We start from the raw sequence: 27,192 nt of genomic DNA on the forward strand, positions 1-27,192 counted from the left end.
GAAGCACAAAATGAAACAAGCCAGGAGAGTGCAAGCAGAAGGTTAAAATCCCCTGTGTGTGCAGACACCTGCAGCACCTCGGTTCCTTTTCAATTCCAATTTAGTTTTACAAGTTCCTAAAAGCAGTGGGAAAATCTGGGTAGTTGCTGCACAGGGAGCTGGTGATGTCTCATGGCTCTGACATGTGCTGGACCCCCAACAGGCCATGGCCTGGGACATGGACACCTTTCACTAGACCAGATTGCTCCAAACCCCATCCGACCCGGCCTTGAATACTTCCAGGGATGGGGCAGTCATAGCTTCTTTTGGCAACCTGTGCCAGAGCCTCCCCACCCTCACAGGGAAGAATTTCTTCCCATCTAACCCTGCCCTCCGTCAGTGGAAAGCAATTCCCCCCCCTTGTCCTGTGACACAGACACAATTCTGTGTCTCCCCCTCCATGACCAAAGCCAGGGCAGGTTTGCAATGTCCAGCCCCACCTTCATGGCAGGGTTATCCCCATCCCACTCCTGCGGGCACAGGGCTCACCACCGGCACTGCGAAACCTCCCTGGTACTTACACTGTGGAATGCTGCAGCACCTGGATGGCGTTCTGGGCTGAGAGGTTGAACTTGGCTTTGCTGACCCAGCCCGTGAGGTCGTAGCGCACGGGGTTGGTGCCCAGCTGGTGGGAGATCTCGAAGTGCAGCGCCTGCTCACACCGGCGCATGTGCCCGTCCCCTGCAACAGCGGCAGCAGCCCAGAGAAAGGTCAGATGTTTAATTGGCTGCATTTCTCAAATTTCCAAAGCCAAATGGCAATGCCAGAGGCTGGGCAGCCGAGCTGAGCCCAACTTACCCTCCTGGTCGGGTCCCTTCGTGGCGAAGTAGGAGCAGAGGCGGCTGAAGGCAGTGCTGTCCCCGGAGCCTGGGATCAGCACCTCCTCATCCAGGATCCACAGCAGCCCCCGGCGATCAGCCCCGGGGCTGCCTGGCAGCACCTGTGGCTGCTGAGGGAGACAACCCTTGGTGCTGGGAAGGGGTAGGAGGGCTGTGGGCTCCAGTCACAGCCACGCCAGCCCACTCTCTCCAACCTGCTCCCACTGTCCAGCTGTGGCCATGAGACCCTCCTAGCCTGATCTATCTCTGTTCATCACCCTGAGCCCTACCCAGTGACAGTGCTCCAGAGGAGGCCATCATCCCGGCTCTGCAGCCAGGCTGGGAGGGGTGACAGGGAGCAGGGCTTGGCCAGGGAGGGTGCTTGTATTTTAAAAAGCCAAAAAATCTCCTGGTGGATGCTGTGCCCTTCCCTGCAACACTCCAGGCTGCTCTGGGACATTCCATAGGGTCCCTCTATGCCCTCTGAACCCACATTGCCCTGTGAAGGAGGATGCAGAGCTCCCATGGTGCCCACGGGGACAGGGTACCTGGGAGCAGCTCAGGTCGATGATGGACAGTGTGGCCAGTGGAGAGTGCTCTGGAAGATCAAAAGACACCTCAACATTTTCCTGGAAAACATCATTTAAAAGCTTGCTTCAGTCATGGTCTGGCATCTGGAAGCCAAGAGGAGATCCACTGCCAGGGGTGTGAAGGAAGGCAGGGATCCAGGGGAGCGGAGCCGCCACTGGAGCTGCCTCTGCTGTGACACAGAGGAATGGCCATGCCTGTCCCTGTGGGCAGGGCTATTGGGACCCCCTCACTCCATGGAATGGTGCTTTGGCTGTGTCAGACTGTGATAATAATTGATGTATTACAACTGATAATGATTTCTTAACAAGAAAGCAGCAAGAAAGCAATCAATTATTTAATTTGCAGCTTGCAGGTGTTGTTTTCCTCCCTCAGCCGAGGGCTGCAGGGCTCATCCCCCTTCCCAACAGCCCCAGCACCACATCTGGGAGGCCCCCAGAGGGGCAGGGGGAGCATGGCCTGAACTGGGGATGCTCAGCAAAAGCCATGGCTTCAGTGTCTCTCCATGGCAACATGGAGAGGATCTGCCAAGGAATATGGGTCTGCAGGCAGAGCAGAAAGCAGCAGGGGAGACCCAGTTTCTCTCTGCCAAAGGCATGTGCCACTGTCATCCCATGTGTGACCCAGCACTGGGAGTGAGCAATCCCAGGGCTCACAGAGCAGTCCTGGGGCTCACAGGGATGTGTCCTGCACTATCCTTAGCCAGCAGGAAAGCCCAGGCAAGAGGAGCCTGCGGAGCCCTCCAGCATTCCAGGCTCAGGCAATTACAGATTCATCACTAGTGAAGGGCACATCTATCCTTACTCGGCGCAGGTGATGTGTGAGTATTAAACCACGGGAATTCAACCATTTTCCCAGGGCTAGAGGCATTAAAGTAACTCCTGCAAGCCTAATAATAAGTTCATCTCTGCTTGTAGGTTTCTCAGCAGCTTATTTCTGCAGCAATTTATCATTTTCTTTTCTATTCTCTATTATTCATCATCTGAGGAAAAAGTCAGCTGTGCCAACAGAAGGGCACAGAGCCTCCTGAGCTGGAGCAAGTATATCATAGAATCCCAGAATGATTTGGGTTGGAAGATGCCTTAAAAATCACCTAGTTCCAACGCCCCTGCCATGGGGAGTTCCACAAAGACACCAAGAGAGCCTGGCATCTCTGGCACATCAGAAACAGCCAAGAGGATCCAGGACTGGGGTAGGAGGAGAAGAGAGACACAGCTCAAGCCTACAGTTCTGTACAGACTCCCCACTTCTGTGACACCCCTCCTGTTAAAGCTACTGAGTTATTCACTCACACCATGACAGGGCACAGGGATCCACTGGGCCAAAGGCAGCCCCGTCCCCAGGCACTGGGAAGTTGCTCCCCAGGACGCTGCTCCCAGCCCTTGCTCCTCACCTCTCTGTACCTCTCCATCTCCAGAAGGAAGGTTTTCTCATAGAAGAGCCCCTGCAGCCTCTCCTGCACGTAGTTGTGGCACAGCTCTTCGAAGGTGGCCGCTCGCTCGGCCCGCTGGTGCCGCGGGTTCTGGAAGCCAGGGGTGTCCACCACGGCGATGGAAGCCATGGAGAGGTGCTGGGAGGAGAAGGACCTGGGAAAAGAGCCACACACACCACTGGGATTTACCCACAGACAGCAGAAGTGATCCCAACCAGGTACTCATGGTGCCAGGTCTCCGTGCCAGGCTGCCTGTGCCACAGGAGAGCAGGACACGGGAGGTCCCAAGTGCCAGTGTGCTCTCCCAGACAAAGATTTCACACAACTTCCTATTTTTCCAGCAGGCAACAGTCACTTGCTTCATTCCTCTCTCCGGAGAGCCCCAGCAAAGATCCCTCCTCAGCAGCCCCTGGAGAAGGGGCTGCCACCCCCCAGCCCCCCAGTGCCCGGCAGTTCTGTACCTGTTGATCAGCGAGACGACAGCAGCAAAGAGCTCCTCGTAGAGCCCCGAGGCCATTCCCTCCACACACTCCACACCCGTCATCTTCGGCCCTGGCACAGGTGGAGGGAAGACCAGGCACAGACACGTCATTTCTTTCCAGCCCAGTTCAGCCAGCACAGAGCTGAGATGGTACTCATGATTACAGCCCACTCTGCTGCCCTCTCAGTTTGGGGATTTTCCCCTTTTTATAGGCAGGGCTCTCACAGCGTTTAAGACAAATCACTTATCTAAATTCACCTGATCTTTGTGTGTCCCTAAGGAAAGACAGGCAGGGCAGCTGGAAAGCTGAGGGCAGTACAGTCAATGATTTAATTAATATTAACACACCTAAATGGGCCTCACTGCCTGAGAAGAACGAGGTGCATTGCCTCTCCATGCACACCCTCCACCAGCTCCCGGTGCAGCACCCCGCAATTCCCTATCCCCCAGAATAAAGGGAACAGGGATGCAGCATCCCAGTACCTGCTGGGCTCTCCTCAGCCAGGGGTGGCTGCCGGCCCCGAGCCGTCACCTGCGCCAGGATCTGCTTCAGGTGGTGTTTGAAGACGGCGGTGCTGAGCTCCTCCGGGTCACAGCCCAGCACCTCGGCGGCGCGGCTCGCGCTCTCAAACTTCATGAACTGCTTCCTGCCGACTGGGGAGGGGCACAGGGGCACAAGGGAGTCAGGCAGGGCCAGCACCAGCAGAGCTGGGTGCAGGCTCAATGTCTCCAGCAAACATCCCGCCTGTTCCCATGTGCATCTCCAAAATCAAAATTATTAAGGCCAAGTCCAGGGACCAGATGAACCCTGCGACCCATCCAGGCTTCCACCAGCCAGGCATCACTAACACCGTGTATTTCAAGAGTTTCAGTGGAGCAAACCAGCAGATGTGCTGATGGGAACTGATGGGATTACAAAGCAATCCCTTGAAATCCTGGATCACCTTTCTTGGCCCCAGCAGTGTTTGCTGTCCCGGCAGCCCAGGAGCAGCACTTCTCCCCACAGCAGTGGCAGAGCTCCACTTGGTACTTATATCCAGTGATAAGGACTCCAGCTTAATGATTAAAATCAATAGGGAAGTAATCTACAGGATTAATCCTTTTACAAATCCAGGTGCTGTGGAGGCAGCTGGCCAGCACGTGCTCGGGAACATGGGGAATGAGCAGAAACAGGAGGAGGCAGGCAAAGTTGCCCAGAGACCTCAGGGTAGCACTTTTGGGTGGTGGATGAGAAGCCCGGGGGGTCACAGCTAAGATGGACCCTTAAAACACAGCTGGTGGCTGGTGGCAGGGGAGAGGCTTTGGGATGGAGAGCAAGAGGTGGCACATCCTGGGAAACCCATGGAGGACCCACTCCCAGCCAAGGGGATGCACAAAGCAAGGCTTGAGGGCTGGGTGCTGCTTCACAGCACACCCACAAGAGTCAACCCCCCTTTCCCTTCCCCTTTGATCCTTTCTCAGTATTTTCTATGCTGACTGAAGGACTCCAACATCAAGGGCTGTGCTGGAGCAGGCAGAGGAATTGCCTCAACACTCTCGGCTTTGATTTATTCTGTTTTCACTTGTTCTAATCTGAGCTGGCTGGACAGAGGTTGATTCCTGACAGACAAAAGATTTCTGCCTGCCAGTGAGCGGAGAGGCTGAGGAGCCAGGGCTGCACAGGCCTGCTGTGCCAGCCAGGCTCCCAGAGCTGGCATTCCACACTGGCCACTCCAGCACCCCGAGAAAAATGAGAGGCTCCACTCAGCCCCAGAGGAGCCCAGGCACCATTTCACACTTCATAGACTATAACCAGCAGCAGCATCACACGACCCTCTTGGGTGTAATGTGATGATGGAAAACTCACCAGCTTTAACACATAAAGGGAATTACTTTGGCCCATTTAATATTTAAGAGGAGCAGGAGGAAAACACAGGGTCAGCACCAGCCTTGCCCCGCTCACAGGGACCCCAACTCAGCCTTTCCTGCTACAGCCTGTCTCTGCATTGCTCCATGCCTTGGTTTCCTGGATCTGAAACAGGGATGTTCCTTCTCCTGCCTCCCAGGGCATGATGCTCCCCTGGTACCACCACCCTCTGCAGGGTCTGGGGGAGCTCAGAGCCTTCCCCACCTGACCAGCAGGTTCCAGACCCCACCTCCTGTGTGGTTTCCTCCCTCTCAGGGGTTCAGGACCCTGGGTTTGCAGCAGCCTCACTGCAGTGACTGGGGGGGGGGGGGGGGGTTGTTCTGACCACGGCACAGACCTGCGGTAGCACCAGGAGGATTTGGTGACCTGCAGCTGCTGGAATCACATCACCTCCATTACAGGTGAGGGCTGGGAGCCCTCAGGAAGCCACAGGGCTTTATTTTTATATCAGCCAGCAAAAGGGACAGCTTGAGAGCGAGCTGAACGCCGACCCCTGCTGTGCCCCAAACCTCCCTCCCGCTTAAAGAGGCAGCGAATAAAGGAAAACAGGGGATATCCTGCAGCCCACAAAGGGACTGAAGCACTCAGGTGAATGGTACCCAGGATGCCCCGCTGGCCTCCGGCTTCCAGGCTGCTTTCCCACTGAAAGAGCTGCTCTAACACATTTCAAAGGCAGCGGGAAGGGCTGACACCGGGATGGAGCAAAGCAGGCTTTTGAAATTCAACCTTTTCTTCTCGGTGTTTTTGTAGCTGCAAATGCATTTTCCACTCTCATCCAGGAAGAGGTGGTGCTGTTCCCTCCTGATTTATTCCTGAACAAACTGAATGTATGAGGAGAGAAGGGGAAAAGGTGCCTTTAACCCACCCTGGGGCCCATTTAACACGTGCCGGGATCGCCGCGGGGGACGGGGATGGTTCCTGAATGCCGTGAAAAACCAGCACTGAGGTTCGTTCCCTTTGGTGAGATTTCAAGGAGAGGATTTTGAATACACAACATCAAAGGGCGTGAAAGGGGAAGGGAAGAGATGGCTATCCTGAGACAGGTTTAACCACATTAAAAGCCGCGTCGCCCCCACTGAGACTTCTGCTCCATCTGGCTTTGATCCATTTTTTATCCATATTTCCTTTCATTTCTCCCCTTTTGTTGACACACGATGGGGGAATCAATACCAGAGTGAGAGACACTGAGACATGCTCTGGTTGTTAATCCCACACCTGAGTGTGCCTGGGAGCCATAGCCCTGTCTGGACCCGTTGTTCCCATTCCTGTTCACGCTGAAAGAATTGCACAGTATTTGTTGGATACAGCGCTCAATTCCCTCCCAGACTTACAGGAGGCTCAGGACAGAATGTGCAGGAAGTCTGAGCAAAGCAGCTCAGCTTCCCCACCACCGTGACCATCCTTCCACCTGCCCTTGAGCTGAGCACTCCCCAAATGAGACGCGCCTCCAAAATTTGCTCTCCTGAAAACTCGCAGGCCAGAAGGGCCTTAATTTTTTTTTTGGCAAAAGCCTTCTCACACACATCAGCCTGAGACCAGGGGGTCATCTTTAGAAGTTGGAAGGGCATTAGGAGATGGAGATGGGGAAAGAGAACACCAGAGAGGAGAAAGAGAACTCTAAGTTATGCCAGCATCCATCCTTTTAAAACAATTAATAAATGATTAATGGCATAGATTACCATAAGATGTGTTATGACATGTTGCAGAGACATTTATAAATGTCTATGGCTTAGTTTATGGCAGCTTTTATGCAGCCCTCATAAACTGAAGTGTGTAAATCAATGTGGCTGCATCTAAAATGGGTTAGAGCACATCCTAAAATAATTTATAAGGGATAAGGCAATTTCTATTTGCCTGTATTAACAAAGTCTTTATAAATACAATCTTCATCCAGACTCAGCCTATTATAATTCAGTTACTGTGGCAGACACTCAAGAGATCATAAAATCAGTGCTACCTGAAGCTGTCCCTTTGCAGTGTCACTGGGGACAACGTGCAAAAGAACAAGTCACCCACCCTAGTCCTTCCCAAGGAGCTGGCACAAGGTGATGTCCTGCAGCCCTGTCCTATCCACATGCAGCTGGGGATCCCCTCCAGAAGCCCCAGCGGGACAGGGGACCAGCACCCCACATCACCCAGCCCCTCCATGGGTGACAAGGAGCTTGGAGCCACCAGAAATGGAACAGCCTCGGGATGAGCATCACCCCCGCACACCTCCCCATGTCCCACACACCCCAGCACCAAACACCACCAGGACACGTCTCCTCCCTGCTCCAACCCCCAGCCCTGAGATGAGGTGTAAGGGATGGAGAGGCAGGAGCCCCCTCACCTTTGCAGGAGCCCCCTCACCTTTGCAGGAGCCCCCTCACCTTTGCAGGAGCCCCCTCACCTTTGCAGGCGCCGGCGGCTCCCAGGTGGTAGATGCCGGCCAGGACGCGCCAGATGGCCGCCTGCTCCTCCGCGGTGATGCCCAGTGTGCCCATGGCAGCCCGGAGCTGGGCAAAGGCTGTCGAGGCTCTCTGCTTCTCCTCAGGCTGCAGGAGGGAAGACATGGGGGGGAACATCACCACCTCTGCTAGAGCATCATGGCATGGGTGGTACACGACAAAAGGGAGCATGGAAACCATCAGGCCAGCAAGGAAAAGGCAATAAGGGACCCTTGCAAACGTTTGGGCAGGTGGAGAAGTCCCCAACAGGTTCCTCAAGAGCCTGGTGTACATTGCCCTGTCATACGAGGACACATAATTCCCACTTCGAGAGTGTCCACAGAGCAGCAGCTTGAGATTTTTTATATCACAGAATCCCAGACTGGTTTGGGTTGGAAGGGACCTTAAAGCTCAGCTGATCCCAACACCCTGCCATGGGCAGGGACATCTTCCACTAGACCAGGTAGCCCAAGGTTCCATCCAACCACATCCCCTCACTTCTCACCAAACACACCTGCCCACAGCTGTGCAGGTCCCAGCCACCAGCAGGACCTGCCATGTCCCACCTCCAGCACTCCTGCGCTCCCTGAGCTGAGGCTGCTCTGTGCAGCCCTGGCGTTCCAGGCTCCAGCAGGCAGCATCCCACCTTGGCCAGGACCAGTGGGAAAACCCTCCATGCTGGGATGGGGAACCCACACAAATGGAGGGCTATGAAAAGAGAGTAAAACCCCATCTCTGAACCCAAATGTGCTGTATCAGCAGTGTGAGGACCTCACTGTGCCCTCCTTGGAGCTGCTGCTCCAGCAACTGATTCCCTTGGCTGCTGGACCGGCACAGGAGCTCCCTAATGAAGATGAAATATTGGATTCATTGATAGATGATGTAACTGCAAATTGCTGCAATTCATCCCAGCGCTTGGGTTCTGCAAAAGGCTCAGGCTAATGAGGGCTTGGAGCTGGGAATCAGCTGAGGAGCTTTTAGCCCCTAAAAATCACATTCTGGGCTCCCAAAAGGATACACTTGCTCCCGAGAGCTGCTGCTGCAGGGGAATATCAGGGCAGTGGACCCCAGAGCAGCAGAACCTCTTCCCAACCTGGCTGGGGCATTTCCAAAACCCAAGCACAGGTTCCAGGTAGAGCAGCCCCAGTCCCGACAGCTCCCCTGGGACTGTTAAAGGAGTGCTGAGGGCTGTTTGGGCAGACCCTTCCTCACATCCCGACATTCACTCCCTCCCTCCATGCTTCTAGTACAGAGGCATCATCACGAGTCACTCAGCACCCAAGGACCCCAAGATATCCTCTTACTGCAGGTGGACACAGGACTCCAGCATTTCTCTCTCCCTACCTTCGTGAATGGCTTGATCCCAAAGGAATTGCTCTCAGCCAGCTGGTGCAGATGCAGCATCGTCCTGGGAGTAGTTACAAAAAATGAGTCAAGCTCCCTCCTCACCTGCCCCAGTACCACCAATCCCCTGCCCTCCCCCTGGGAGCAGCTCTGGCACCCACAGAGCCCCTTTACAGCACCATCTGAGGGACCTGGGTGGGACAGGTCACCACAGAACTGCTCCATGCAGGGGGACGAGCTGGTACCTGACACACCAGGAGCCTTCACCCAGGGACACACAGCCTGGGGGGAACCAGAGCAAGAGGGAAAGGGAGCCCTGTCTCACTTGTCACCTCAATTTCAGCTTTAGTGAAGAGGCAAAAAAGCGCCAGAAAAATGCCCCTGTTTCATCAAAAATCTCTAATATAAGTGTATACAGACCCCTGCAGTGTCATTAACACAGTCGCTTTCACAATCTCTTATCAGAGGGGTCTCAAAAATCCCATTAGATGGGGAGAATTTACATATATACAGTGGGGAGCCTCTGGGCAGAGGGTACCCACCAGCTGGGCAGCCGGGGGGGGGGAGCGGAGCCACCTGGTGCCATGGGAGCCTCACACCCACCTCTCTGCCACATCCAGCCCTGCCAGCATCAGGGGGAACACGTTGAAGCTGCTCTCTCCATCAGGCTGCTGGGCAACACGGGCTCTCTCCAGCAGCAAGGTCTGGGGAGGGAACAGAGGGCACTGGAGATGGTAAGGTGCTACTGGGATCTGTCAAGAAGGGGTTGGATTTCTCCTTGCAGGGCCAAGGCTGGATTTGGAGGCTGCTCTTTCTGCCTAGGGCTGTGCAAGCAAATTGGGCCCCACGCATAGAGGGGCAACATTTCAGTCCATGAGTGCAGCACTCAAGGTCCCACCACACCTCCAGAGGTCTGAGCAGTGTGATGGCCCTGGCAAAGATACTGCAGGATCTGGATAAGTCATTGCCTGGGCTTGAAACAAGCTCAGATCAGCTCCAGCCTTGTCAAAATGTTCAGTGCCAGTGCTGACCCCAGAGCTGGGTGTGTGTGTCCCCCGCCAACTGTCCCATCCTCCCATGAACATCCCAGGATGGTAATAGTGGCACATTCCCACTCCTGCACAAGGAGAGCCCTGCCAGGCCACTGGCTCCCTGCCAGTGCCCAGGGCAGAGCAGGGGCAGCAGTGGGAAACCCTGGTGCTCCAGGTCTGTCCTCCCTCAGAGGAGGCCCGGTGGCATAGGCAGCTCTGATTAAAGAGCCTTTGATAAGAGCCCTGATGGTGATAAAAGCCCTCAGAGGTGTCAGCTTGAGGCGGCCGTGTGAGGTGCTGCTAATGAAACGCTGAATTATACATTTCCTCATAAACATTTCATCCCAGCACTGCTCCGAGCTCCCTGCCAGGGAGGGGGACGGGCTGACAGAGCTCCTGCTCAGGTGCCATTTAGGCACCTGTGGTCCAGGAGGAGCAGGGAGTGGAGCAGGGGGCAGAGCATCACTCCTTGCACCCAGCCTGGCCGGGAAGCACAGCACAGGAGTGGTTCGTCCCTACCTCGAGGACCCCCAGTTTCACCCACAGCCCTCCCATCTCACCAGGTGACAGATACCTGGAGATGAGCAGCGGTGATCTGGCCAGTGGCACTGAAATCCAGCGACAGGACCATGGAGAAGCGCGTGGAGCTGCTGTTGTGGCCAGTGGTCACTGACCCAAAGGCTGCCAGGACTGTGAACATTGCCTGGATCTTCTCCACTGCAAAACCAGCACCAGAGCCCCGCTGAGTCCTGCTGCATTCCTGGAGGAGGCATCTCCTCCTGGCTCACCTCTGCCTGCTCCTCCCAGGGGTCTGTCCCAGCACTCGGGAGCTGGCTGGGCATGGGGTCAGCATCCCACACCAGAGGAGCTGGTGCTTGCTGATAGGAAGGGGATGTGCTGTCCTGACCACACCTCCACCCTGGTCCCGGCCATTCGTCAGCCCTTTGCAGGAGCACCGTGTACCCAGAGAGCTCCGAAATCCAACCCTGCCCTCTAAAGCCACTGAGTGCTGAGCAGCACTTCCTCTCACGTCACCAGTAACCTGATCAGGTGGGAAAGTGCTGCCCCAAGCACGGCAATAATTTGAGTAATTCCCTCCTGGTGCTCATGCTGGTGTTTGTCAAAACAGCAAATCCCTTGGGTCTGCGATGGGGACCGTGGTGCTCACAGCCACACCGGCGACAGTGGCAATTGCAGCCACACCGGCCGCTCGGGAGGCACCCCAAGGAGCATGAATTAGGCCAGGAATGGGGAAACCCGAGGCCATTAGACGGAAACAGCATCACCTTTGTGTTTGGGTGCCCCCAGCCTGCGTAATCTCCATGTGTTTCCTCTGCCCAGCACCCAGCACTGTCTCTGTGGGGGCTGCCAGCAGCCCCCTGCCCTGTACCTGAGACTCTGCCGTCCACGCTGCCCGCCGTGCCCACCAGGTACTCCAGGGCACTCTGGCAGCACTTGGTCCTCCCGGCCCCGCTGCGCCCCAGGGGGACGATGGCCTGGTCCTGACGCTGCATCAGCAGGTTCCTGTAGGCTCTGTGTGCCAGCGAGGAGATGTGTGGGGGCAGGCTGTCCCGCTTCCTCCTGGGAGCCTGCGGGCAGGGAGAGAGTGGTAGAGCACAGCCCAAAACCAAACAGGTTTTTGTAGACAAAAACCTGAAGACATTCACACTCAGGGTGATGGGTTTCTCCCCACAGTGAAGAACCCCCCAAGACTGTGTCCTCAGATCACTCCCTTCCCCAAGCATCTCTAGTCGTTAATGTTCTCAGAGCCCCTCCAGACCCGAGCATCCCTGGCCCTCAGGATCTTCAGAGCATCCCCCCTCCCCGGGCATCCCTGGTCCTGAGTGTCCTCAGTGCATCCCTCAGAGCACCCCTGGCCTTGAGTGTCTCCAGAGCATCCTTGCCCCGAGCATTCCTGGTCCTGAGTGATCTCAGGGCATCCCCAGCCCTGAGCATCCTCAAAGCATCCCCGCCCCGAGCATTCCTGGTTCCGAGTGTCCCCAGAGCACCCCCGGTCCCAAGTGTCCCCAGAGCCTCCCCGCGCTGTGACGGTCCCACGGTGCCACCTGCCGGCAACCGCCACACCGGCGCCCTCCGCCACTGTCCCCACGGGGGTCGGTGACGCTTCCCACGGGACATCCCGCTGTCGCACGGTTCCCCCCGCTCACCTTCCCCGCGCCGCCGGCGGGCGCGGGGCCGGGCGCGATGGCCACCAGGCTGGGCCCCGCGTAGGTGCAGGGCAGGCGGGCACGGAACCGCTGCCGCAGTGTGTTCAGCACGCTGCACTCGTTGAGGCTGATCAGCGCGGCCAGATCCTCGGCCTGATCCAGGCTGGGTGGGTTGGTCTGTGGGAGGAGAGCCAGAGACACCTCGAGCTCTGCTCTCATGGCACAGGCTGTGCCGGACCGCGCTGGCACTCCGACACCTGGGACCCAGCCAGCCTGGGGTGATGGCCTGAGAAGCATCATCGTGCCCAGGCACTGCCCTGCACCAGGGCTCCTGTTCCTGCACCAGCCCAAAATGGGTAGGGGGCTCACCCTCTGCACGCTGTCCTCGTCCACCTCGGTGACGGTGCCGTCCTCGTCCCGGCGCACCCTCACCCTCCCTGCTGGCAGCTCGGGTGTCCCCACATCTGGCTTCAGCTGCGTGGCTGCAATGAGAGGCTAATGAGGCTCTCCAGCCTGGCACAGCTGAGACAGGTCGGGGCAGAGCCCGCTGTGGCATGGGGAGATGCCAAGGGGTCAAATCCAACCATGGCTCCACTGGGGCACGGATGGGCACTGTACCAGCACAGCACCCAGTGCCCACCCTGCTCCCAACACATCTCATCTCCAGTGCTGGAGAGCGAGGGCAGAGCAAGGCAAGTTACCGAGTGTGAACCCGTCCTGCTGGATGAGCCAGACCTTCTCCGCTTCGTACCAAACGTCCCTCGGAGCCTGCAGGGAGGACAGAGGGGAATTGGGCAAGAGTGGGAGGAAACTGAGCTGAACAAACTGCCTTTGCCCCCTGGACAGCAACACTTCCAGCCAGACCCCCTGGCCCTCTGCTTCCTGCCCGTCCAGCCCCAGGTCTGCCTTCCCTCCAGCCCCCGGCTGAGCCCATGGGAATGGGAAGAGCTGCATGAAACCAGAAAATTACATCAGTGCCCCAAAACCCTGAGTAACATCCACGTTACCTGGTCCTTGTCTGTGCTTTCGCCCGATGCCTCTTTGCCCTGGTCCTCAATCATGCTCTTGGTCATCTCTTTGCTCTTTCCAAGTGTTTCTTTAGCCTCATCCTTGTCAGTGCTCTTGTCCATCCCTTTGCTCTCTCTCAGCATCTCTTCACCCTTTCCGAGCTCTTCCTTCACCTTCCTCACCTCCTTTCCCACATCTTTGGACTTCTCTTGGATTCCTCCCGGCTCCCCCTTGAGCTCCTCTGACTTGTTTGTGTTTTTTTCAGGTTTTTTGAATTCCTTTGGCTCCTTCTTGCTACCTCCAACATCTTTCTTCATCTTCTCCAGCTCTTTCTTGGCTGGAAACAGCTCCCTCTGGGCTCTCACCTTGGCTAGGGTCTCCTCGTGCCTTGGGGGTGTCCCCTTCTCCTTCTTGGTGCTCTTGGGGTCTGTCCCCTTGGATGAGTCCCCCTCCTTTGGTGGGACTTTGCTGCCACGCTGGGGGCCCTGGCTGGGGGCAGGGGCTGGAGCTGGGGGGCTGCCCCCTTGCTGGGTGTCCTTGGGGCTCTTCTCAGGGCACAACAGCTTTGCCACCTTGGGAACCTCCAGACGAGGGGTCTCTGCTGGTTTGGGAGGGATCTTCGTTGGTTTGGACGAAGCCTCTGCTGGTTTTGGGGATGCTGTCTCTGGTTTGCGAGGGGTCTCTGCTGGTTTTGGGGGTGTTCCTGCTGGTTTTGGGGACGTTTCTGCTGGTTTTGGGGATGTTTCTGCTGGTTTTGAGGATGCCACCACTGATTTGCGGGGGATCTCTGCTAGTTTTGGGGTTGTCTCTGCTGGTTTGAGGGCAGCCACTGCCAGGCTGGGTGCAGGGGATGGAGTTTTTCTGGGGATGGTCCCCGGTGCAGCTTTTTCAGGGGGCAGCTCCTTGCATGGGGGGGCTGTGACCCCCTTGCCCCCCTGCCCCTCTACCTTCAGCCCGTTCCGCAGTGGCTCCTCACTGGCCCCCCCTCCTCTGGCAGCTGGGCCGTCCCTGGCTCGGGCCTCACCGTCCTTCCCCACGGGCTGCCAAGCAAAGGAGAGGAGTTGAATCTGACAGGGACAGGGCAAAGAACCCAACCTCAGCCCAGCCCTGGGAGCTGCAACCCCACGTGGTTTGACCATGCCACGTACAGCCCTAGCCCTGTATGGAGCTCTAGCCCCAACCTGCTCTCTCTGGGCACAGCCAGTGGCTGCGGGTGGCTTCTTGGACCTGGCTGCAGGGTGGCAATCAGTGGTGGCCTCCTCCTCCCCCTTGGCCACATCCCGACCCTCCACCCACCACGTTCTGGGTCATTGCTTGGTGCTGTTCCTGGAGATGCCCCACGTGCTCCCCTTCCTGCACTCTTCACTGAACCAGAGAGCCTCACACTCTGCTTAATTACTCACCTTCCAATTAAGCAGGTCAAGAATGGCAAGTTGCATTAAGGAACTCTCCAGCATTAATTGCTTGAGGCTGGGAGCTGGGCAGGGTTGCAGCTTGCTGCAGCCACCACGCTGCAAGCCTGGGCCTCAATGTCCAGCCCAGCTCATGCAAAACACCCTCAGATTCCTGACTCTGGCCAGTGTCACAGGGCCACACAGCCCCTCAGCCCCCAAGGAACTTCTCTGAGCTGGGGACAGCTGGGGACACCCAGGGACACAGGGACAGTGGCCCAGCAGGACACCCCGGTGCAGTGTGGAGTTCACCACCACTCACCTCCTCCTTCCCGCTCGCCTTGCTCTCCTTCCTCTGTCTCGCTGCCTTGGCCTCCTTCTCGGTCTCCCGCACGAGCTGTTTGATGAACCCCCCGGGGATGACCGACAGGAGCAGGGGGGGTGTGGATGGGGGCGGCCCCCGGTCCTCGTCCCGTATCTGTTCACAGGAGCAGAGGTGGGTTACAGGGTGGGCACAGGGACAGGGCATGGCACAGCCCCGTGGGTGCATTAGTGGCAATGGAGCTGGGAACAGCACTCTGCTCTGCTCTGCCAGTGGCTGCAGGCATTGCCCAGGTTCCCAGCAAGGCCACAGGCCGCCCGTGGGCACCAGGCTGGTTCGGGTATGCTGTGGCTAGCAGAAGCACTGAGTAGAAAAGCCCACAGAGAAGCACCTGGATTTCCACAGCCACCGAGGGCTGGTGCAGCAGGAGCCCACGTGCACTGCCATCTCTGCCCCAGCACGGCCACAGGAGGATCTGTCCTGGCTGCAGTGAGTCAAGAAGCAGCTCCAGCGTCACCACGGCCACATGCCAGGCCCCAGGCCAAAACCAGCCCCACTTCCCACAGCTTTCCCAGCCACAGCCCTGCTCAGCAGCACCAGCACCAAACCCTGCGGCCTCAGCCAGGCTCAGACAGGCAGGGACCCTTGTGCATCCAACAGCATCCAACCTTGAGCATCCAACAGCAGCAAAATCACCCAAACCAAAACAATCAGGCTGTGAAGGAGCCTGGAGCCAGCAGAGTTGGACACAGCAGGAGCAAAGTGTGCAGGGAGCTGTGGGGATGCAACCCCAGAGGCTGCTGCAGTGCAACCCCCCCCCAGGACTGAGCTCCCAGGAAGGCACGAGCACCCAGCCCCGAAACACCACCGGTGCCAGCCCGGACCGAGACTTTCCTTCTGCTCCCAGAGCGCCAGGCGCGAGGAGATGGCCATGGTGGCAGCGAGGCTGGACGGTGCTGTGGGGAGAGACATGGTGACACGCCAGGCAGAGAGAGAGGAGAGAGTTAGCCTGGGGCTGCTGCTGGCCCCAGGGCTGTGCCACAAGCTATGCCGGGCCGGCAGCACAGTGACCTTGCTGGGGGTTGCCCAACCAGAGCTCACAGCACCGACTGGAGCGTGGCAGCTCGGGCACAAGGGGATGGGTGGTGCGGCAGTGCTGGAGAGTGCACTGCCACCAGCAGCCGCCTCCAGCCCCGGCGAGGGCCAGGCAGCGTGGGGAGGTGGCAGCACAGAGGGTCGGTGGTGGGACCCCCCGGTTCAGGCCGGGCGGCCGCGGGAGCCCGGCCGTGCCCCACCGCGGGCTGACCCCGGCTTCACCTGTCGGGATCATTCACGCCCCGAGAGCGCCGGGGCTCGCCCGGCCCTGCCGGCGCCCGCATCTCCTTGTACAGTAAAAAGAGCAGGAGCTCCGGAGCGGCCAGGAGCCGGCTCAGGAATGTCGCTTGCGTTCCCGGGCGGCAGCCCCCAGGGCCACGTGCCCTCCGCGACCGGCGCTGCCCCCCACCCTGTCCCCATCACCCGGGGCTCTTTGGCCCCGGGGAGAACCGGCCCCGAGCGGCGCCGGCAGAGCCCGGAAGGTGGCTGTGGCCGGGACCGTCACCTCCCCGAGTGGACCCTCCGTCCTGCCCTGTACGTGGGGAAACCGAGCACGGAGGGGACCAAGCACAGAGCATGGCACCAACAAAGGCCGGGACCACCATCACCACCACTCTTCTGTCCCCACCCAGGTGCAGGATGTGGCCCCAGTTGGGCCGTGGCCATTTGGGTCTGGTCCCCGTTTGGGACTCGCTCCCACTGCCATCCCGGTAGGTGCCAAGAGCCGAGGCCACTGAGGGATCCCTGTCCACCTCCTGCACAGGGCAGGGAGCACCGTCCCCGTCCCCAACCCCTCTCCCATCGCAGCCTCTCCCCAGCACAGCCTCGTGCCTGGAAGCCGCCCCCGAAGCCGGGGCTGCCGCTATCGCCATCCATTCCCAACTAAAAATAACCCTCCCGGCCGAGGGCCCCACGGCCCCGCGCACCCAGAGAGCCCGTCCGGACCCCGACCCCCATCCCCAGATCCCCCCCAGAGCCCCCGTACCTGGCGGGGGCTGCGGGCGCGGGGGGCTGTCGGCCCTCGCCGGCACCGGGCTCCGCGAGAGAGCGACAGCGGCGTGCGGGGAGCGGCGGAGGGTCAGCGCACGCCTCCCCCGCCCCCGCCGCGGTGGCAGCTGAGGTGACACATGTCACTGCTAAAAATACCCGCGGCGGTGGCACCGGGGCCGCGACTGGGGAGAGGCAGTGGCACAGCGGGGCTCCCCCGTTCCTTGGCCTCTGCACCGGCCGGGACACACGTGTGCCACCCGTGCCTTCCCTGGCACACGTGTCACCCGTGCCCTCCCTGACACGCTGTTTGTGCCTTCCCTGGTGCACACTTTTGCAACCCACAGAAGTGGGAGAACCTCTGTGGCTTGGCATGAGCCCACCCGGGGTGCTCTGCTGCTGCAGGAGTGGACCCCATGGTGATCCCCAAGACCATGGCTCAGAGCTCCAGCACGGGGCTCCCCAGAGCACCCCAGTTCTCCCCACCAGTCCCCACCCTGAGATGGGGCTGAGCTGGAGAGGGACCTGAGAGAAGAGCTCAAAATAGCCCCTGGCACTAACACCAGCATGGTCAGCACCCAAACAAGGCAGGTGGGAGGGGGTCAGCAGAGTGGACATGTGGTGACCACACAGGACAGAGTGTGACCCCCAGTCAGGGTGCAGAGCCCTGGCTCAGGCCAAGTCCAGCTGCAGAAGTGTAACTCTCCCTCAGATGCTTGACATCTGACCTGAAAAGGTCCACAGACATGCCCAGGGCATCAGCTGGAAAAGCTCTGTTAATGAGAAAGGAAATGGGATTGTCAGTCTGGACTCACCTGGCAGGACTGACCTGGCAGGAAACTAAGGGTTGCTCCAAGCATCTCACCAGCCCCAATTACACCCAGGAACGGCAGGAGGACACGCGGTTTTGAATGGTCTGTCACATGGTCCCGGATGGCAGTGCAGCCATGGGGCAACCTGTCTGCTCCTGAGGGTCCCTCCAGCACTGGTGGAAAGCCACCATTGGTCACCCATCACCCACCTCCCAGTCCCTGCCAGGGATCCCTGACACAGGGCTGAGGATCACCCCAGGGCCCTCCTGGCACAGCGAGCACCGTCCCACCATCAGGACACAACCAGCATGTCCCCAGGCAGGGGAAATGAGGATAAACACGGTGTGCAGGAATGGGGGTGAGCAAAGGGACTTACCTGTGTGCGGGGCAGCCGGGGTGATGGGGCACAGGGGTCAGTCCAGCAGTGCCCTGTGAGCAGCTGCCCAGTCTGGCACAGCCCATCCCAGTCCAGCGGGAAGGGGCAGGTGACACTGAAAGAACCAGGCACCAGCACACACGCAAAGGACGGTTTTTATTGGGGTCTGGTCGTAGGAGAGCAGTTGTACTGACCAACACACAGAAGCAGCTTAGCTGTGCCAAAATAATCCGTTAAAAAAATACTGGCGGAAAGAACCGAGTGTGGCACATCCGCCACGACGGGCGAGGGCTGTAAACTCCGAGGACAGTCCGTGAGGAGCCCGAGGGACGTGCCACAGCTCACCCGGCACAGGGACCCTCCTCCCCACAATAAATATGGAAAGAGCCAAGTACATAAAACAAGGAATGATCTCATCGATACAATATCTAAAGTTATTTACAGATCCTGGCTTCGCTTACCATTAATTACACATTTTGGACAGGTTCTCTTTCGATCATTTCCCTCATCATGAGTAGCTGTTCGTGTGAATCTGCTCCTTTTTGTTTTGAAGGACCGAATGAGGCACTGCAAGTGCTCACAAATCCCCTCTCCAAGGATGTTCCTGTTTTATTCTGTTTTTCAGACTCATTTTTATGTGCCATCTCACCTGCTCTCTCCCTTCCTCCGAGGAGAAAATCCCTGCTACAGCCAGGAAAGTCTCTTCCCAGCCCGTACCTCACCCCAGTCCATCTCCTTTTCCAGTCTTGGAACACATTGTGCCAAACAAACCCGGACAAACCCTGACCCTGAACAACCACCTTCCTGCACCTGTCCCCAGGTTTTCTATCAAAGCCCTGCCTGGACACACCTCAGGCCAGCAACACCAGGCTCAGTGCTGTCCCCACTGTGTCCCCTTTCGGGGGGTGACACTAATGAGCCACAATAGCACCAGCACCAGCACAGTCTTACCCGTCATGGGGCTCTACCTCCCTCCAGGAGCAGCTCCAGCTCATGCCAAAATCCAGTGGGATCAGACAGGCATGAGAGGGTGAAATGGGAAAGAAGGCAGGGACTGCTCCAGGGTGAGGCAGGGATCCCTCCCCATGGCAGAAGCACAGCAGGGATCTCTCCTTGGCTCCAGGCAGCCCCTCAGCAAGGAGAGGGCTTCAGCAGCTGAAAAATGCCAGATTTCACCCCAGAGATGTCATGGGGATCAGCCCTGACCACTACAGACCTTCAGCTCCACCACACTGGCAATTAAAAGCATGTGCTGTAATACCTGGAGTATTCCTCAAACCACAGAGGCCATGCTCACAACTGGACTTATTTTTAGGAAATGGGTGATCTGCTGAATTTGGGGCTATTTCTGTACCTCACCTGGGAAGGAGGTGCCGGGGTTGGCTCTCTACAGATGTGCCCAGTGGCAGCAACTCTCACAGTGACACCAGGAGTGGTACCCACAGCGAGGGGGTCCAGCATGGGGGTCACCCAAGGGACGGTCCCTGCAGGGTCTCGGAGTGCCTGCTCCCTTCCTGGGATGTGACACAGAGCAGGGTCCTGCCCTGGCCCTGATCCCCGACAGACACCACTGCTGCCTCAGCAGGCTCTGGCCTGTTTTTAAGGATGGAGTGATACCCTCAAACACCAAATCCATCTCCAGTACGTAAATTTTGGTGACTGTGGCTGCCTGCAGCCCATCTCTGCCCTACACCTTAACTGGCCCCCACGCCAAGTTCTCCAGCTCCAGCACCGCTCTGGGCTCTCCCTCTGCTCACTCCTTACCCTTGGAATTAGAGCTGTGCACTTCCCTGAGCTGGTGGCTGAGCTGTATCAAACATCAAGCTGACTCCTTGCCTCAATTTAGGTCACTGATTCTCATTAACCTAGCACAGACTCATATGAATAAACACTTGCTCTTGGAAGGCTGAAAGATAAGGGGGAAATTTAGAAATATCACATCAAGGGGTCGATCTGCAGGAGCTTTCCTGGTGCTTCTGCATTCATGAGCCACCTCAAGATAGTCCTGACAGAGCCCAGAGTCCCTGTGCCGGGAGACAAGGGTGAGCTGCACATCCTCAGGGAGACTATTCCCACTTTATCATGAAAAACAGAATAAAGCTGGCTGATCCTGCTTGAAAGGAATTGCCACTTCCATACGCATACGGAGCAGAAATTCTGTGGAATGTCAGAAGTTGGAGAAACATGTATTTAATAAATAATATAAAATGCTTTTTCTGTTAAAATAGAATTCTCGGGTTTATACCTACAGAGCATAGCAACCTTTACATAAACAAAATAAAGCTGAGTCTGTGGTGATTAGTTTAACACAAAATAAAAATACAATTTAACAATAGTATTAAAACAGCCAATGTTCCATCCACACAATATGTACACCATGGAATAGAAATCAACAGGAAACAAAAGTAGATTATCTTGAAACTCCTCAGACATTTGGATATACATCTTTTCTCTGTATATTTTAGATATTTTCCTTTTTTTTTTTACAATATTAAAATTAATACTATGCTTTGTCAAAATACGCTTTTCAGGTTTTTTTCTTTAATTTGTAGAACTGACTCATTCCTTATATTAATCAACACAACTAGAATTATTTACTGTCTACTGTACACTTCAAATAGTCCTTCCTCCAGGGATATTCTGGGTGTGAACACCTCAGAGCTGAAGGAGCCGTGTCACTGCCACGTGCTGAGAGGGGCACGGAGACACCCGTGTGCCAACGGCTGTGGGACATGGGAATAAGGAACCTGGTCCTAAAGCTGATCAGCTGCCAGGGAAAGAGCAACTCAGAGCTCCAGGGATTTCACTCTTCATGAGCTGATTTACTGTAAACCCAAGGAATGTCAGTGCCGAGTCACCACAGTGCCGGGGCTCGGTCCTGCTCGGGGGGCAACATCAAGCCCTGAGCAGCTCTCCTGGGCACAACAGTGTCCACTTGGACAGGATCACAACCAAAACAGGTCTGTTTTAACACAAAAAACCAGTGTTTCCATCACCTACACACTGCGCTGCACACACCTGATTTATATCAAAACCAAACCCAACCTCATAATCCAATTTCCATTTTTTCCCCCTTGACAGAAGTGGGAAAAGGAAAACTTCCACTGGGTTTCTAAAGGGGAGGTGCTGAATCATGGAATATCCTGAGTTGGAAGGGACTCTCAAGGATCATCGAAGTCCAACTCCTGGCCCTGCTCAGGATAACCCCAAGAATTTGAGGAAAATTTGAATGTGACTAAGCTGAGGTCTATCCCTGGAGCTGCTCTCCCTACCTGCCAGGCTTCCCAGCTACACTTTCAGCTATTTTTAGCCTGCTCCAAGTTTTTTTGAAGCCTAATGGGGGGTGGGAGAGCATACCAGGAATGTCAATCCAAGCTGGCTCCACTCCAGCATTACTCCAGCTTATCTCACAGCAACAGTTTGGGAAGAACCTGTGAGCCTGTGGTTACAGGCTGTGCTGGACCAGGGACAAGAACAAGACATAAAGCTCAACACAACTGACAGGAAGAAGCTTTTACACTTGGAGAAGTGGACAGCCAACACTTGGGTGAAGGACTGAAAAAAAATCATAAATGTTCCTTTAACAGGTAAATGAATTTGCAAAACAGTTACCAAATAAAGCTGAGTAACAAAAATTTATACCTGTAATGACGAGACACCTGATCTGACCCGGCGTCCAAAGGAGCACCTGACTCAGTCAGGAGACACCAGCCAAGCTCATCCCTGCTCCAAGTGGCTCCTCGCTCTGCCTGCAGCAGGAATAACTGTGGCTTTGCTTCTCCTGCACTTAAATTTCTACTCATAGAAACCTGATTTTGGCCAGAATTCACTGTATCCCTATTACTCAAGTGAGACATTAATTTACAGCAACTCCCACATATTAAAAAAGCACAGGGAGCAGGGGTGCAACTCCTCAAAATGCCCCAGGACCCCCAGCCCAGTTCTCTCCCATCCCATCACTCCTGCTGGCTTTCCAGGATCTGGCCCTACTGCATTTGCCAGCTACAAGGAATAATCAGGATGTGATCCCTGCAGCCCTGGAGACACATGGATGTGTCAGGGGGTGTTTAATATGGCCCTATCCAGGTGTAATTCTCCATTTTGGAATATCAGAAACGATTCCTGCGCACACTTAAATCTTCAGTCCAGCTGATGCTTTTTTAAAGGACTTTCAGATAATTTGTTTAAAAGTCTGTTTAATCATTCACTCAGATGAGTGAACGCTGTGGATGCCTGAAGCTCTAATTTCTTTACTTCCCTGAACATTAACAAAAATACAACTCCTACAAATATGGTCAAAATGCAGAACAGACAAGGCCGTGCCTGATGCTCTCCATGTTCAATGAGGGTTTTACACACAGAGATGAAGACTCTCATGTAAAATGACACCATCAGGAACCTTTGTCCAAGATAAAAACTTCAGGGACTCTGGTACCTACACCAGGAAGGAGCAGTTTGGGGCAGTATCCAGGATTTTGGCTGGAAGGGTGGAATTCCAGCTCTCCCTCTGCACCAGCAGATCCAGTCCCTTTCACCAGAACCCCAGTTCTTATGGGGGTCCCAACGGGAGTCACTGTGTAGTTTGTCACTACAATAATCTCTCCTTCTCTCCTAAGAGCAGTTACATATAAGTCAAGTAAAGCTCCTATAAACTGTCAATAAACCAGTTGACTAAAGAAAACCAAATCTGTTACTGCCCCACTCTCACCGGAGATGGAGAGCTGACTGAGGGCGGACTGGGGTGAGGCAGTAAGGACTGTGATAAGAAGGATAGTCTGGGGCCATCCCAACTCCAAAATACAGGTAATTTCTTAAGTCAACACACAGCCTTTGTTTCATACCCAATCCCTGGTTTTGAGGCACGATTTCCCAATTGCTGCCCTGTCCCTCCCCTCCTCACCAACACCAGCGCCCGGAATCTGCTGAGCAGAGACTGCCAACAAGGAGTGAGAGTAAAAACCAGCCATGGAAAATAACTGAAGGAGAAGAATGGAACTGACCGTGGACTAAGAAAGTACAAACAAGTTACACAAGAACCGTGAGCAGCGTTTAACACAATCTGAGGGGTTTTTCTAAATCAAGAAGAAAAATAAGAGCATCACATGATATTGTAGGGAGAGCTGAACAACACCCAGTGGCATGAGACATTTCCTATTCCAAACATTGTTAAATACCACACATAAGAGTCATAGAATCATTTAGGTTGGAAAAGACCTCCAAGATCTTTGAGTCCAACCTTTGACGGACTACCTTTGACACTGCTCCTTACAGAGGAGCTGAGATGCTCAGTGACACCTATCAGCAGGAATGACAGAGGCTGGTACCCTTTACACGAAATAATTTGGAAAATAAATGGGAAAAAAAAATCATTGAAAGTAATCACTGACTCGTAGAAGGTATTCTCCAGAACGTTTTTCCTTTGATGAAGCCCCTGATGGTCAGAGAGAGTTTGCATGGGCTCTGCAGACAACCCAGCCCCACTTCTAGAAGCAAATACAGCCAACTTTATTACTTTTCTACAAGGAAAGAGGTCTGGAACTCTGTGGTTGTCTGACAGCAACACACACTTGCACACTTGGCAGATGGGGGAAGCTGTCAGGGCAATTTCTGCTCTCATTTACCAGACACAATTCCCATTGTCTTTAGGGACTATGAGAGTTGTACCTACATAGCTGGGAAGCAAATCTTCTCAAAGGTGTTCACTGAATCAGAAAGAAAGCTTAAATTCAGCCCTGACCTCTCTCTTACGAACAATCACAACACCCAGGGCAAGGCTGACTTGATGAGCTTGAAGCTGTCAGACAGTTCAGGATTAGATCTTGACTTCAGCAAGAGTTCAGCACCACAGGACTGATGCCTCAAGTAGAATTAATATAAACCGGGCATTTGATCAGCTCCTTCTGTCAGTACCACACTCAGTTTTCTCAGACTGTTTACAATGTGGACAGTTTGAACTCTTTAGCAGAGAAAAATCAAAGATCCTTTCACAAGCTGAGCTGTGTGATATGTGCACGAACCTCCTGGGCCAAGCTACAGAGAAAACTGGGATATCTATGCTATGAGAACACACCTGTGTACAACAGAGAAGGATCCACGAGTCCCAGAACTGGAGTGATCCGGAATACGTACCGAGGTACCCAGACATTTGAACCCAGCACATGCACTAGAATGCATTGGATTTGAATAGTTTCTTTTTAATTTTTAAAAAGTGCAGTTGACCTGAAATGGAAAAGAACTGTCTTTATGTTCACTGTAAACTTGTCAAAAGGAATCTGCTCTTTAAAAACTGTGCTAAAATAGTCAATTTATACAACAGAGCACTAGATGAAGCTACCATAAATTCCTCTTCACCAATTATTACTCTATTGTGTCAGTTATAGTACTGCATATACGTAGAAGAAGCAAAACGGTGGTAGCTACTATTAGTGAGTACAACAAACCAAGGGAATAATTCGAGTTCAACGCTCCCATGAAGTAGCAATAACATTTAAACCACAGGACAGTTAGAATTCAGTACTTTGAAGTGCATAAGAGTCACACTGTTGATCATCAGCAGTATGGAGAAAGGTTATTATAGAGTCAGCAGTAATGGTTGGAAAGGACATGGCAACACGACAGAGTGAGGGTCATCCAACAGGGCGGCAGCTCCGGGTCTGTCGGTGTCACCATGGAGTGTCACCCCAGCCAGCAGCACCTGCGCCAGCCCCAGGCCTGGTGCCACCAAACGAGGGGATCGCAGGGAAAACAGCCTCTTCCTTCCATCAGTAGTTCCAGAGTAACGGAGCACATCCAGGTCCCCGCCGGGAGTGGGGACACGTGGGAGCAAGGAGCAGCCTCTACGCTTGGTGACTTCCACCGCTGCAGGAGCAGGAATCCACCCGCCACCCTTCCAGTCTTCACAGCCTCCACAGACAGAGTTCTGACATGATCCCACGCTGTAAACATCTAATTCCTCCTCTTCTAAGCACATCCCGCATCCAGGATTGCACAAAGTCATTCATAAGGGTTCTGGGACACTCTGCATGTTCACCAAGTAGCTCTCCCTGTGTGAACGTGGTTCGTGTCTCCTACAGCCCGTTGCTGTTCCTGTGGCTGAGCGGTGGCTTCGAGAGCTCTACAACCGTGGAGCGAGATTTATTGAGAAACTTTGGAGCCCGGCGCAGCAACCTCTGGGCCTCAGTGAAAGCTTCTGTCAGCTCTTTTTTCCACTGAACAAATTCGGGGTCACTCTGAAAGAGACACAGAAGCAGTTTGGCACTTCATCGTAACCGGCCAACAGCGTCTTCTGTCTTACACAGCACCTTAAGGAGGTTATTTTAATTTTCTGAAGGAACAAGCAGCTTTGGGTATTGCCCATGTGCAGCCCTCGGCTTCTCCATCGCCCCACTGAAGGCTGGACACAACGTTTTGAGGACTCCTGCACTTCCCCCTGGCAAACACACGAGCTACAGCAACTCCCTGCAGTGACACATGAGACAACAAGGCCCTCGGAGCCCGCGGAGGTTGAGTAGTTTTGAAGTTTTTAGCTATTTAATAAACTGAACTCGTTTTGGCCCAAATACCATTGAAATCCATGACAGGAACTGGCACAGTTGCAGGTTTCCTGCTTCCAAAACTCTAGTGTGATAAACACTTCAGCTCTGCTTCACAAAGGGCCTTAGTTAACATGTAAGAGGAAGACCTGAAAACTTGTCAGTCGTTTATCATATGCAGAACACTCTGATTAAGTTATCAAAAAAACAAGTGTCTTACCTCACACTGTAGGACAAACTGTTTTCCTCCTTTAATTCTCAGTAAGATGCATTTCTTATCTTTAATTTGTGTTTCTTCAACAGATACTATTTGTTCCATTGTCAGCAGGTTTTGCTGCAGCATTTGCAAAAGAGCAGAGAATTAATTGAAAAAAAACCCCGTTGCCCATCAAATAAAAGTCACTCTCTCATTTTTCTAGACTCCCCACATGAATTAAGTTATGAACATTAAGATTCATTACACAAACATTTATTTCTGAAGGTTGGGTCACGAACTAAAGATAGATTATAAGGTAAGAGACATTTACAAGGGGCTTGGTTGCTTCAACAGAGACAACGGAATATCAGCTCTGAAAGCCAGTAATGACAGCATGAAATAAGAATCTACAAATAGGTGTGTCTGCAAACAGAATATTCATTATTTTCCCTCCAGAGTTGCATATAATTTGATACATTTTCCAAGTATTACTGCTGCTAAAAATAAAAGCCAATCTTACTATTTCTAAGAGCTAAAAGGGAATATTTCAGCACTAAATACTTCCAAAGTGAACATACACAGCAGTGTGCAGGAAAGCTTTCCCTACAGACTGCAGAGGACACAATGTCTTAAAATTCCAAACCCTTCTTTAACTAAATACACAAAATATCTGCCCTGCACATGAGCACAGCTGGGCTACACTACAGTCACTATAGCATTTTCTTGGAAACAAAATGCTATAGCATTGACACCTTACCAGTTTGTGTTTTTTTGTATAAACAGTCCAGAGGTCCTAAATGAAAAACAACACCATCAACTACCAAATTCCTTTAAAAACATAACAAAACAGAGTAAACAGGTTTCTCAAGTCAACTTTATGTCTCCTCCGTGCAGTGTAGCTACCGATTAACTACAGCGATGCTGGAGATAAGTTACTCAAATCCACAGGGTATTTACTGGGATAAACCATTTCCACAGGAGGAACACCTGGGCACGAGTCCTCGGATGTTCCTGCACCTCCACCTGCATTCCAGTGCTGCTCCCAGTGTAGCCTCACTTACCCGGGACTCTCCTTCTCCTCGCCACTCAAGCCGGTTTGGGAAGAGGTAAAAGTAACGACGCTGCCACTGAGTCAGGAAGGGGTTCCCCAATTTCAGCATGTATCCATGCATTATACAGTCCTTCCCCAGGGCATAATCTAAAACAAGAGAGAACATCAGCAAAGCAAACCAAGGTGCAA

At 54.4% G+C, this 27,192-nt stretch overlaps 2 protein-coding genes across 3 annotated transcripts in view; both read right to left on the bottom strand.

The window, feature by feature from the left end:
- Positions 1 to 17,140, bottom strand: part of MYO18B (myosin XVIIIB) — a 56,023-nt gene extending 38,883 nt beyond the window's left edge. The window contains exons 1-18 of one of the 2 annotated variants that reach the window (XM_051785531.1): positions 17,035 to 17,140; positions 15,849 to 15,910; positions 14,955 to 15,110; positions 13,241 to 14,281; positions 12,935 to 13,001; positions 12,603 to 12,715; positions 12,234 to 12,410; positions 11,456 to 11,654; positions 10,640 to 10,782; positions 9,638 to 9,738; positions 9,035 to 9,098; positions 7,654 to 7,798; positions 3,842 to 4,012; positions 3,339 to 3,429; positions 2,839 to 3,031; positions 1,406 to 1,486; positions 838 to 985; positions 561 to 720 (exon numbers count right to left, since the gene is read on the bottom strand). In XM_051785531.1, the coding sequence (XP_051641491.1) occupies positions 561 to 720; positions 838 to 985; positions 1,406 to 1,486; positions 2,839 to 3,031; positions 3,339 to 3,429; positions 3,842 to 4,012; positions 7,654 to 7,798; positions 9,035 to 9,098; positions 9,638 to 9,738; positions 10,640 to 10,782; positions 11,456 to 11,654; positions 12,234 to 12,410; positions 12,603 to 12,715; positions 12,935 to 13,001; positions 13,241 to 14,281; positions 14,955 to 15,110; positions 15,849 to 15,887 (3,089 nt within the window). In that variant the 5' untranslated portion in view covers positions 15,888 to 15,910; positions 17,035 to 17,140. Of the gene's footprint in view, positions 1 to 560; positions 721 to 837; positions 989 to 1,405; positions 1,487 to 2,838; positions 3,032 to 3,338; positions 3,430 to 3,841; positions 4,013 to 7,653; positions 7,799 to 9,034; positions 9,099 to 9,637; positions 9,739 to 10,639; positions 10,783 to 11,455; positions 11,655 to 12,233; positions 12,411 to 12,602; positions 12,716 to 12,934; positions 13,002 to 13,240; positions 14,282 to 14,954; positions 15,111 to 15,848; positions 15,911 to 17,034 lie in introns of both variants that reach the window. The other variant, XM_051785530.1, reaches the window with a different exon arrangement.
- A 1,221-nt stretch (positions 17,141 to 18,361) lies between these two features.
- The window catches only part of GRK3 (G protein-coupled receptor kinase 3), a 65,797-nt gene continuing 56,966 nt past the window's right edge, over positions 18,362 to 27,192 (bottom strand). Inside the window, exons 19-21 of the mRNA XM_051785564.1 lie at positions 27,014 to 27,150; positions 25,977 to 26,090; positions 18,362 to 25,453 (exon numbers count right to left, since the gene is read on the bottom strand). Of these exons, the coding sequence (XP_051641524.1) occupies positions 25,292 to 25,453; positions 25,977 to 26,090; positions 27,014 to 27,150 (413 nt within the window). The 3' untranslated portion in view covers positions 18,362 to 25,291. The remainder of the gene's footprint in view (positions 25,454 to 25,976; positions 26,091 to 27,013; positions 27,151 to 27,192) is intronic.

Source organism: Manacus candei, unplaced genomic scaffold (genome assembly GCF_025592945.1).
Source record: "Manacus candei isolate 608988 ecotype Guabito, Panama unplaced genomic scaffold, ASM2559294v1 h1tg000020l, whole genome shotgun sequence".
In the NCBI taxonomy this organism is placed as follows: domain Eukaryota; kingdom Metazoa; phylum Chordata; class Aves; order Passeriformes; family Pipridae; genus Manacus; species Manacus candei.